The sequence below is a fragment of the Heptranchias perlo genome, chromosome 21 (assembly GCF_035084215.1).
Source record: "Heptranchias perlo isolate sHepPer1 chromosome 21, sHepPer1.hap1, whole genome shotgun sequence".
Lineage (NCBI taxonomy): Eukaryota > Metazoa > Chordata > Chondrichthyes > Hexanchiformes > Hexanchidae > Heptranchias > Heptranchias perlo.
In genome coordinates, this window is record NC_090345.1 from 35012709 (window position 1) to 35025169 (window position 12461).

The window sequence follows — 12461 nt, forward strand, 5'->3', positions numbered from 1 at the left end:
TGCTAACTCCATTGAAAAAACACTTAACAGTAGAGGGGAGCCTAGAGCTGGAAGCTTGAGCATCAAATTTCCATATCCGCCACCTCTACTGGCAAAAAAAATGTGCTGTCCAGCTTTCCATCACAGACTGTGTACAAAAGGGCAATAGTACCTTCTAGGATGTGCAGGAATTTAGATTTGTGCCATGTTTGATGAGCCCCACAAGAAAAGTGTGAGGAAGTGAGGAGTACTTTTCCTTCCACCTGATACCAGCAAACTCCTTTCTCGTTTACAGCCATGTGTGAATGACCTGGGTGGCTGCACTGACTTGGTAATCAACATACCTCCAAGGAATTTGAACATGTGCCTTTACTGGAGAGTGACTTTATCCCCAAATGGAGCAACTGTTGCAGATGGACCTCCAGCTCTTCAGCATTAAAGACAGCCATTTGTCCACATGTCTCTTCTGCACCATTGTAAATAATTAGTCTGCTTTTCTGCCACCACCACCACGACTTATTCTTTAATGGCATGCTGCAGCCCTTTAAGAGCTGCAGCCCATCAAAGTGGTTGGAAAAGCATTGGACATAACTGTACTGTATGAAAAAGACCAAAACTTATCCTTACGGTTCTGATTTACATACAAATAGCCCTGTATTATTGAAATCCATAGTTACATTGCACTCACTTTAACAAGTCTCTTTCAAAATGTCATCTGCAGCTAAAGGAATTGGATAAATATTTGAAGGAAAAAAATTTGCAGGGCTACAGGGTAAGAGCGAGGGAATGGGACTAACTGGATTGCTATTACAAAGAGCCGGCACAGGCTCAATGGGCCAAATGGCCTCCTTCTGTGCTGTAACGATTCTATGATTCTATGATCACTCTGCAACACCACAGTACTTGTGCATAATCCAAACAGTTTGTACATTGTCTCTTTTTATATCTCTCCAGATTAGTTGTCATCTTCCAGCTCCACTCCATATATTACACCAATCATTGCCACTTTGGAGGGCATCGAGAGGCACCAGTCTGCCAGGAACCTGCCAGTGAGCAGGAATCAATATTAGGGTGGTCATGGAAAAGAATCCCATCCAGAGAAGAAAGTCCACATCTTGCTGTTGAATAGCAGGAAGACCCATCGCCCAGATTTTATATTTAAAAATTATTAACTGAAACATTCCCAGGAAATTAAACGGAATCCTTTCCCCTAAAGAACCCCACTTAGCTAATAGCAAATGATACAATCAAATCTCATGTGAGAAGCAATCCTCTCAATTAGTAATGAAAGCAACAAAAATGTTCATTTTATTGTTGGATGGAAAACATACTGTCATTCTGGTAAATGTGATGACCTAGAATAATAGCTCCCAAATTGCAGCGTCTGCTTGGTAATAGTGGCTGTCGTCACACTGGATTGCTGATCTGAAATCAGATGCTTTAGAGTATGAAAAATAGCCAGGAAGACTATAAGCTACAGGCTGAGAATTGCAGTCTGCCCAATAGGAAAAGGCACTGCCAATGTATGCTTGCATATACCCAGAGTCCTGCTCAACCAGCAACTATTTTAATACAAAACAGTAAATGATGATGGAAACATTCACCTGACTTGCTGAATGTTTCCAGCATTTTCTGTTTTTGTTTCAGATTTCCAGTACCTGTGGCATTTTATATTTTCAGCTATTTTGTAAGGTTAGAAGATTGCAGACAGGGGTGTTTTTTTTGGCAACATTAAAAACTGAGTAAGTTTATGAAGTGCCTAGAAAGGACCACCCGGATAAACCTGACCACATCAGATTAGAATTATATTCTACATGGTGCCTTGGTCATGGAGGGTAATCTCACATCACTTAGTTTTAGTGCATTTGGAGTCAGATCAAAATCTGACTCAAAAATTATACTCCACATTGACATTGCTATGTCTTTGTGTCAACACAATAATGGCAGCATAACTGAAATCACTGGGGAACAGCTCCTTTATATAATGTCCTATTGGACAAAGGAAGAATTGGGCAGACGATGACCAATTTTACATCATTAGCTGTGTCAGCTGTGGCTCATTGGTAGCATGCTCACCTCTGACTCAAAAGATAAAGCCCCACTCCAGAGACTTGAGCACAAAATTTAGGCTGACATTCCAGTACAGTGCTGCAATGTCAGAGGTGCCATCTTTCGGATGAGATGTTAAACGGAGACCCCGTCTTCCCGTAAAAGATACCATGACACTATTTGGAAGAAAAGCAGTCAAGATTTCTCAATGTCAATATTTATCCCTCAACCAACATCACTAAAACAGATTATATGCTCATTATCACATTATTGTTTGTGGCACCTTGCTGTGTGCAGATTGGCTGCAGTGTTTCCTACATTACCATGGTGATTACATTTCAAAAGTACTTCATTGGCTGTGAGGGCCTTAGGAGGCCCTGGGGTGGTGAAAGATGCTATATAAATGCAAGTCTTTCTTTCAGTTTAATGCATAGCCCACAATAAATGTCATATGATATGGGTATTATTTCATAGTTCTATCATCGCCTTGCGCTCCCCAGTACACAGATTGGAGTACTGTAAGGAATTTTCAGTCTAAAATCGGTTTATAAAACGTGATAGTGATTTCTATAATGATCGACGGAGTCATCTCTACTGGCTTTTGCGACATAAGTCGTTTGCTGGCTTCAACGCCAAGAAGTGTTTTCCAGGAGAAATTGTCTCTTAATTGTTATATTGGACATTAGGAATCCTGTATCGTACTTTATTGGACAATTTGCTATTCCATAAAACGATTAACATAGGATAGTTTTTCTGGCGTTTTCTAAAGAAAGTATAAACTGGCAGGTCGGCGCTGTAAATAGTTAGTGAGATGGACTATGAAATATGATCGGCTTTAAATAGCCATGTGCTATAAATAAGTCGTTCCCAGCCACCTCTCGTTGATGTGATGGTAGATTGCAGTCTGAACTAGGAGATGCGTGTCCCCCTTGTACAGAATCATAACGACTACACTTCGACTGACAATCCTGGAATCACGAGATCATTACTGTGTCCGACATTTTTTTTGCCACTGTTTCTTTTGATTGAGAAAATTCTGCTTCAATAACTCGGGAGAGAAGGTATTGAAACGATGGCCCAAGCGAAAAAAACAGTTCTATCGAACTATTCTAAGGAGGAAAATCGAGAAAACCAAATTTATGAAAATGTTTTTGCTGAGATCGAAACACTGGAATTGCCTCTTGGCACAAGTTTACGGTAGGTGACGAGATTTTGTACTGCCATCGGTAAGCAGTTTGGTATTTTTAGTGTTGGCCAAAAGTACGCAATATATGTCAATAATTTCCCCGTTTACATCTCAAAGTGGTACTTTGGGCTTGCATTACATTATGTTTCAATGTGGGTTAAACCGGAGTCGTTAATTGTGGATAAATACAACTCTGGTTGTCCAGTTTAGCAGTCGCTTGACTGCAAAGTTGAGTCTCTCCCTTTCGTTGGCGAGTATTTGCCAGTAAAATATAGTAAAGTACTGGCAGCATTGTAATAAATCATAGTTCCATAATAGACAGTGTGTGAATTGATATCTTTAAATGGCTAATTGCTTAAAAATACATGGTTGGCTAATAGTAGTTTGAAACTTAACATTCACTAGCTAAGGCGGTCCAAGATTGTTTGGACTGTTCAGATATTATCAACAGGTGTCCCAATGTCCCTGATATTCTAAAAAATTTTGCTTCCCTTTCACTGCGGACAATGACTTATGCAGCGTATAGTTTTGTGCTGAATTGAGAGTTGTTCTGACTACTTCTGATGATGTCGGTGAAACATTTGTATGTATGACATCAAGAAGTAGCGTTTTGTGACTAGGTATTAAAGTATGAGGAAGTTACTTTAGTTTTGTTCGTGGTTTCTTTAGCTTAAAATCATTTTTTTTTTGTCATTTGTGGCGCGGATTTTTGTCCACGCGAGAAATTGGATTGAGACTGCGCAAACTCATTTTGCAGAAGGACAATTACAGCCAATACGGATTTTTAAAACAACTTTTAGCAATCTGGATTGTATTTCAACCCAAGTCACAGGGTGAAAGGATAGTGTGCTATCCCACTCAGTCTTATTTAGGTTTCCTAACACAAATTACAATTTTCTTACTAAAAAGTAACTTGCTCCCTTGGCTTCTTTAAAATCATAGAATCATAAAATGATACAGCCCAGAAGGAAGCCATTCGGCCCATCATTGCCTGTGCCTGCTCTTTGAAAGAACTATCCAATTAGTACCACTCCCTTGCCCTTTCCCCATAAACCTGCAAATAACTTTCAAGTATTTATCCAATTCCCTTTTGAAAGGTATTATTGAATCTGCTTCCACCGCGCTTCCAGGCAGTGCATTCCAGATCATAACAACTCCCGATGTAAAAAAAATGGTGAAATGGACAGATGCGTGGCAAATGAAATTTAACGCAGAGAAATATGAAGTGATTCATTTTGGCAGGAAGACTGAGGCGAGGCAATATAAACTAAATGGTACAATTTTAAAGAGGGTGCAGGAACAGAGAGATCTGGGGGTGTACATACACAAGGCTTTGAAGGTGACAGGAAAAGTTGAGAAGGTTGTTAAAAAGGCATACAGCATCCTTGGCTTTATAAATAGACACATAGTGTACAAAATCAAGGACGTTATGCTAAACCTTTATAAAAGACTGGTTAGGACTCAGCTGGAGTATTGTAGCCAATTCTGGATACCAGACTTTAGGAAGGATGTCAAGGCTTTAGAGGGGGTGCAGAAGAGATTTACTAGAATGGTTCCAGGGATGAAAGACTTCAGTTATGTGGAGAGACTGGAGAAGCTAGGGTTGTTGTCCTTAGAGCAGAGAAGGTTAAGAAGAAATTTGACAGGTGTTCAAAATCATGAACGGTTTTGATAGAGTAAATAAGGAGAAACTGTTTCCAGTGGCAGAAGGGTCGGTGACCAGAGGGCACAGCTTTAAGGTAATTGGCAAAAGAAGCAGATGCAACATGAGGAAATGTTTTTTTTTATGCTGCAAGTTCTTGTGATCTGGAATGTACTGCCTGAAAGGGTGGTGGAAGTAGATTCAATAATAACTTTCAAAAGGGAATTGGATAAATATGAGGGGAAAAAAATTACAGGGCTATGGGGAAAGAGCCAGGGTAATTGGATAGCTCTTTCAAAGAGCCGGCACAAGCTCAATGGGCCGAATGGTCTCCTTCTGTGCTGTAACATACTATGATGATACTATCCTCCTCACTTTGTTTGTTTACTATGTTTGAGTTTCGTGTCATCTGCAAACTTGGAAATTATGCCCTATATACCCAAATCCAGGTCATAAATATATATCAAAAAGAGCAGTGATCCCAAACTGACCCCTGGGGGACACCACTGCACACTTCCCTCCAGCCTGAAAAACATCTGTTCACCACTACTCTGTGCTTTCTGGCCCTTAGCCAATCTCGTATCCATGCAGCCACTTCCCCTTCAATCCTATGGGCTTCAATTTTGCTAACAAGTCCATTATGTGGTACTTTATCAAAAGCTTTTTGAAAGTCCATATACATCACATCAACTGCACAATCCTCATCAACCCTCTCTGTTACTTCATCAAATAACTCAATCAAGTTAGTCAAACACAATTTTCCTTTAACAAATCCATGCTGACTTTCATTTATTAACCCATATTTTTCCAAGTGCCAATTAATTTTGTCCCAGATTATTGTCTCAAAGTTTCCCCACCACTGTCATTAAGCTGACTGGTCTGTAATTGCTGGGTTTATCCCTCTACCCATTTTTGAAAAGGGGTGTAACATTTGCAATCCTCCAGTCCTCTGGCACCACTCCCATATCTAATGAAGATCGGAAGTTTGTGGTTAGAGCCTCTGCAATTTCCACCCTTACTTCCCTCAGCAACCTAGGATGCATTTCATCTGGACCAAGTCTACTTTGACTGCTGCCAATCTCTTAAGTACCTCCTCTTTTTATCTATTTTTATCCTATCCAACTTCTCTATAACCTTCTCCTCTACTGTGACATTGGTAGCATCCTCTTCTTTAGTGAAGACAGATGCAAAGTACTCATTTAATACCTCAGCCATGCCCTCTGCCCCCACAGGTCCCTAATCAGCCCAAGGAGAGAGATTTATATGATCTGAAGTGAAACCAGAGTGTATTCAATAACTATTTTAATCAGCCACTAAGAAATGTATTAATATGGACCTAAGCTCTTCAATTTTTCCTCCCTATATAGAAGTATCTGGCAGTTGATTAGCAATTTTTCCAATGACCCTGTTAAGATCGGAACTTAGCATGTGGTGAAATGAAGGAATGAGCCGACATTTCACTTCTATAGCCCTACTCACGTGCCTTTGTTTAGACAACTATTGGTAGGAAGTGGTCAAACGTTTCTAACTGTCACTTTGCAATCTGGCCTTTATCATCGCGGCTGTCAAACTTTTCTGTGGGGGGGAACTCCTCTCTCTCTCTCTCTCTCTCTCACACACACACACACACACACCCACAGACCCCTAGTCCTAAACAGAGGGCGTAATTCAACTCAATTTGGAATCTGCTAGCCCCTAACAGTGTTTTTTGTACTGTTTGTCAAAATAGTATTAAGTAAACCTGCATTAGTGATTTAAGATTTTATAAAATCACCACTTCCATTTTGTATATCTGCGATTCATTGCAAATAGGTTTATCCCCATAATGACAAAGAAAGCTGAAGTGGGATTTGCGTAATAGGGACGTGAAGGTGCATTATTTCCGTGTAGAGTTTTCGAAACTTAAAGACAATAAATCCGTAAGCATTTTATTTATGCACTTCATTTGCCATATGAGGTTCCAGGTGTTGGTTTATGTCTGGATTCCAGTATAATGAACTGTCCCAAAGCAGTTCACCTGAGGAAGGAGGAAGCCTCCGAAAGCTTGTGAATTTAAAATAAAATTGCTGGACTATAACTTGGTGTTGTAAAATTGTTTACAATTGTCAACCCCAGTCCATCACCGGCATCTCCACATCATGTCCCAAAGGAAGCATTAAGGTGTCTTTCTGACACCTGTTGTGTGTTTCCAGTATTTATTTTACTTTTTTATTATAATTTCTACATGTCTGGATTTGGGTGCGATAGGAAGGATGACTTTTGCACCAGTAAGCGTTGAATATATATGTTTTTAAAAAAAATAAAAGGGCACACGTTTGCCGCAGGTAAAGTCAGCAGAACGCGCGCGCCCGCTCGCTCAAGTACCACCCGTGCCCGCGCATTACTGGGAGCGCGCTGACAGGTTGCTGGCGTGGACGCGCGGACGGGATGGGCAGGAAAGTGAAAGCGGCCGAGAAATAAAAGCAGATTCGGGGGGGTGGGGGCTTGTTGAGTGGCGGCTCCTCCTCGTAACATTAAACGACCCGAACAAACCGGAGCCGAGCCGGCGCAGGTCAGGTCAGGTCAGGCCATGAGATGAGCCGCTAGGTGCTGCTCACCCTCGACGCCCAGCCCGTGCTCTCCGATAACCCAGCCCGAGCCGCAAGATGGCAGATGCCGAGGGTCCAGAGACGGCGACGGAACACGAGCGGATCCTGCAGGAGATCGAAAGCACCGACGCGGCCTGTGTGGGCCCCACACTCAGGTGAATGGCACTGTTTACTTATCGGGGCCGGTGTACCGACAACCATCCCGTTGACCGGTACCACCAGGACTAGGCCCGGCCCAGCCTGAGTTCCTGCCCCCAGCGCATTAGTGGCTGTTCGGCCCATTTTCTTGGTGCGCAGTTGGGCGATGGTCGGTGGGCCAGTCTGGGTTCCCGGCTCCCTTTTAGGTTTTGGGCACTGTCGCTGGCTGTGGGCCGAGAGCCGCGGGACTCAATTTTCAAAGTTTCTGTGTTTGAAGGACGTTCGGCAGCCAATCGTATTGTAAACATTGACCTGCAGAGTCACTGGGACAGTGCAGCGGCTGCTCATCGTGCATCCATACCCAGGGTTACAGGGTGAAACTGTCCTACAGTGGGACTGTGTGTCACACTTCCAGGGTTACAGGGTGAAACTGTCCTACAGTGGGACTGTGTGTCACACTTCCAGGGTTACAGGGTGAAACTGTCCTACAGTGGGACTGTGTGTCACACTTCCAGGGTTACAGGGTGAAACTGTCCTACAGTGGGACTGTGTGTCACACTTCCAGGGTTACAGGGTGACACTGTCCTACAGTGGGACTGTGTGTCACACTTCCAGGGTTACAGGGTGACACTGTCCTACAGTGGGACTGCGTGTCACGGTTACAGGGTGACACTGTCCTACAGTGGGACTGCGTGTCACGGTTACAGGGTGACACTCCTACAGTGGGACTGCGTCATTTTCCCAGTGGTACAAGATGTTACTGTTATATAGTGCATAACATTGCAATGGGTATTATATATTCCACAGAAAGCATGTTTTAAGAGGATTATATTTATTACAACATAATTGTGGTACAGTATTGTGTGTGGAAGTACTACCTTATGTTTACATCCATTGCTGAACTTTGATGAGGACTTTTTTTTTGTGTTGGCACTACCATGTGCCAGGATGTTCTGTTCAGTTTATATGCACTTCACTGAGTAAATTATACAGGTTTCATTATCAACAGTTGATCACTGTGAAATATGTGTATATTTAGTGTTTTGGTACATTGTGTGTTCATTGTAATATTTGGTATTAGATCAGCATTCTGATCACTGTACATTCAACTTTGATTCGTACTGTCAGAGATGCTCTAACACTTCATGGTCTGTCAAACAACTATCAATGTTGCCAGGGCAATAGAGAACAAATTATATTGTTTTCAGTTGGCTGGTTAGTTTTATTTCCAAAGCTGCAAAAGTCAAGAAATTTGGAAACGCTCTTTTTTAGCCATGCACCTTCAGCAAAGAAAATCTGATCCTTTTTATTAAGAAATTCATGGGATGTTTACAATGTCAAATGTTATTGTTGCAAACAGCATTTCATTGTTACCAGGTCGAAATCTTGCTTTGAATCATAGAAAGTTTACAGAACGGAAGGAGGCCATTCGGCTCATCAAGTCCGCCCCGGCTCTGAGCAAGAGCAATCTAGCTAGTCCCACTCTCCCGCCCTACCCCCGTAACCCTGCAAATATTTTCCTTTTGAAGGCCATGATTGAATCTGCCTCCACCACCCCCTCGGGCGGTGCATTCCAGATTCTAACCACTCACTTTTTAAAAAAATTTTTTTTTCCTCCTGTTCTTTTGCCAATCACCTTAAATCCATGTCCTCTGGTTCTTGACCCTTCTGCTAATGGGAACAGTTTCTATCTATCTATCTACTCTGTCCAGACCCTTCGTGATTTTGAACACCTCTATCAAATCTCCTCTCAACCTTCTCTGTTCTAAGGAGAACAACCCCAGCTTCTTTGGTTTATCCACGTAACTAAAGTCCCTTATCCTTGGAATCATTTTAGTAAATCTTTTCTGCACCCTCTCTAAGGCCTTCACATCGTTCCTAAAGTGCAGTGCCCAGAACTGGACACATTACTCCAATTGTGGCCGAACCAGTGTTTTATAAAGGTTCTTCATGCCTTCCTCGCTTTTGTACTCTATGCTTCTATTTATAAAGCCCAGGACCCCGTATGCTTTTTTAACCGCTTTCTCAACCTGCCCTGCCACCTTCAACGATTTGTGCACATATACCCCCAGATTTCTTTCTTCCTGTACCCCTTTTAGAATTGTGCCCTCGAGTTTATATTGCCTCTTCTTCGTTCTTCCTACTGAAATGTATTACTTTGCATTTCTCTGCGTTAAATTTCATCAGCCACGTGTCCGCCCATGCCACCAGCCTGTCTATATCCTCTTGAAGTCTATCACTATCCTCCTCACTGTTCACTACCCTTCCAAGTTTTGTGTCATCTGCAAATTTTGAAATTATGCCCTGTACACACAAGTCCAATTCATGAATATATATCAAGAAAAGCAGTGGTCCTAGTACCAACCCCTGGGGAACACCACTGTACACCTCCCACCAGTCTGAAAAACAACTATTCACCACTACTCTCTGCTTCCTGTCACTTAGCCAATTCTGTATCCATGTTGCTACTGTCCCCTTTATTCCATGGGCCGCAATCTTGATGATAAGCCTACCATGTGGCACTTTATCAAACGCCTTTCGAAAGTCCATATACACCACGTGAACTGCATTGCTCACATCTACCCTCTCTGTTACCTCATCAAAAAACTCTATCTGCTTGACCAGATAAAATTTGAACATCCATGATGAACTGAAAATCAAATCTGAGAGGAGGAAATGATCAGCTGATCAGAAATTGGGTCTAAAAGCCATAATTATAGATAAAATTCACCATAAGGATACATTATGTGGATAAACTGATAGCTGATGAATAAAGACACCGTCTTTGTGCTTCCTCCCAGGTGTGTGCCAAGTGCTTAAGGTCTGTTCTACTCCCAGGCCTATGTTGAGTGCTTTGGTGCCTCTCCCTCCCTACTTCTGAAGCCTGCTCCAATTGTTCCTACTCGGTTCTGCACCTTTCCAGATGTGCCCAAAATGCTCCAGTTCCACTTCCTTCCTCACCATAATGCCTAATTCTAACTCCGCTCCCTCCATTGCCGTCTTGGGAATAGTCCCCGTTCCTAGTGGCTCCAGGCTGCTGCTTTGCCGAACACTGCTCCTGATTTTTCTGAATCTTAAAGTGGAGAAGTGGCAGGATCAGCACCTGGGAATTTTAGCAGCCCTATTAATCTCTGGTTGCTAGTGTACAACACCATTACGCCGTGCTCTGAGTCAGATGCTGACATCGTCAACACTCTTCTAACCTCCAAACAAAGGCACTAGTAGCACAAAAGTTGCCTTTTCTCACACCACCACCCACACTGTAGTTTCAGACTTCACTATCTGCACTTCTTTCCCACTCCCACCTCGGGCTCTCCAATGCTCCCTTCTGTTCTAGCTTCAAGTCACTGACCCTGTGGCACTCTCTCCCCACAGCCGCCTTGAGGTGGCTTAGTGGTAGCACTCTCTCCTCTGAGTCAGAAGGTCATGGGTTCTAACTCCACGCGCACATAATTTAGGCTGACACCACAGTATAGTACTAAGGGAGTGCTGCATAGTCAGCGGTGACATCTTTCAGATGAGGCAAACAGAGTCTGTCCTCTCAGGAAGACATAAAAGATCCCATGGCACTTTTCAAAGAAGAGCTTGGGAATTCTCCTGGTGTGCTGGCCAACATTTATCCCTCAGTCAACTCCACCAAAAACAGATTAACTGGTTATTTATCTCATTGCTGTTTGTAGGACCTTACTGTGCACAATCTGGCTGCTGCGTTTGCCTACATTACAACAGTGATTATACTTCAGAAGTACTTCATTGGCTGTGAAGTGCTTGGGACGTCATGAAAGGTGCTTACATAAATGCAAGTTCTCCTTCCTGCCTGCACTGGCTTGTGTTGCAGTGGTTCCCAGATAGTGCCGTGACCTTGGATTCACTGTGACATCAATAGGAATACTTTCTGACCTCCGGTTCAACCCTGTAATTCCAGATCAGCCACTCTTCCCACGGCAGACCTTGGCACACTCTACGAGCTCCCAGCCCATACCCCAACTCCTGATTTCACTTGCATCTGTGCATGTTACAGCATCTGCTGGACAGCCTGTCCTCACCTCCAGCAAACAAGCTTTGCCTTCATCTTGTTACATGCTCTGGCCTTATTTTGTAAAAGTAAGAGATGCAAATTGAGTAAATGAACATGTATGAAATGCATGCAGACACAGGAGAGGAAACAGATGGAAGGACAGACCTGCACAAGTGGGTGGGGAGAGAAAGGGAAAAGCAGAGAAATAGAGATTAATAGAGGAGAAACAGTGAGGAAAAATGGCCCAAAAACTTGAATGTGCAGCAAAAAGAAATTTAACGGCTTTAAAATTCGGTCAACTCGCAAATTTACCAGGTCTACAATATTGAAGAAATGTGGAAAGTGAGCATATTCATAACTGCTCATTCCTCAGAATGCACTAGACACAATACTTATTACTCAGATGCTCAATGCCTTAAGAACAAAATACAAGAGTGCCAAAATAGCATTTTATAAAATCTTCAAAAAAAATAGGACCTATTGTTCTAAAAATTTAAGCTTTATAATACAAGATTTACAGAAACAAATTTCCTTTTTTAAAGCTGAAAGATCTGTCAGTACACAGATAATACTGACTAGTTTTGCACTTTTGCGGAATCATAAAGTATCTTCGGCATCCCTATCTCAGAGTCCGTCTGGAGGGAGCGTGGAGACTGGCCTGGAGGCCTAGTGTGGCTGGCAGCCTCTGGGGTAGTCGAAGAGAGAACTTTCTTTAAAAAAAATTCAAGTTGTGGGCCTGGGGACTTGAATCAATTGCTCGTGCAATTATATTATATTAAAAATTCCAGAAGTAGTTGAGCTGGGTTGGGAGCTGGAGGGCAGCATAATCTGAGCAGAAGATCTAGGCCATTATTTTTATCT

At 42.5% G+C, this 12461-nt stretch overlaps 1 protein-coding gene across 6 annotated transcripts in view; it reads left to right on the forward strand.

The window, feature by feature from the left end:
- The first annotated feature begins 2823 nt into the window (after window positions 1-2823).
- LOC137340123 (exocyst complex component 6-like) overlaps window positions 2824-12461 on the forward strand; it is a 186240-nt gene continuing 176602 nt past the window's right edge. For 2 of the 6 annotated variants that reach the window (XM_068002450.1, XM_068002451.1), the window contains exon 1: window positions 2824-3225. In XM_068002450.1, coding sequence (XP_067858551.1) covers window positions 3101-3225 — 125 coding nt within the window. In that variant the 5' untranslated portion in view covers window positions 2824-3100. Of the gene's footprint in view, window positions 3226-7262; window positions 7600-12461 lie in introns of those variants that run through there. The other 4 variants (XM_068002453.1, XM_068002454.1, XM_068002452.1 and 1 more) reach the window with 4 other exon arrangements.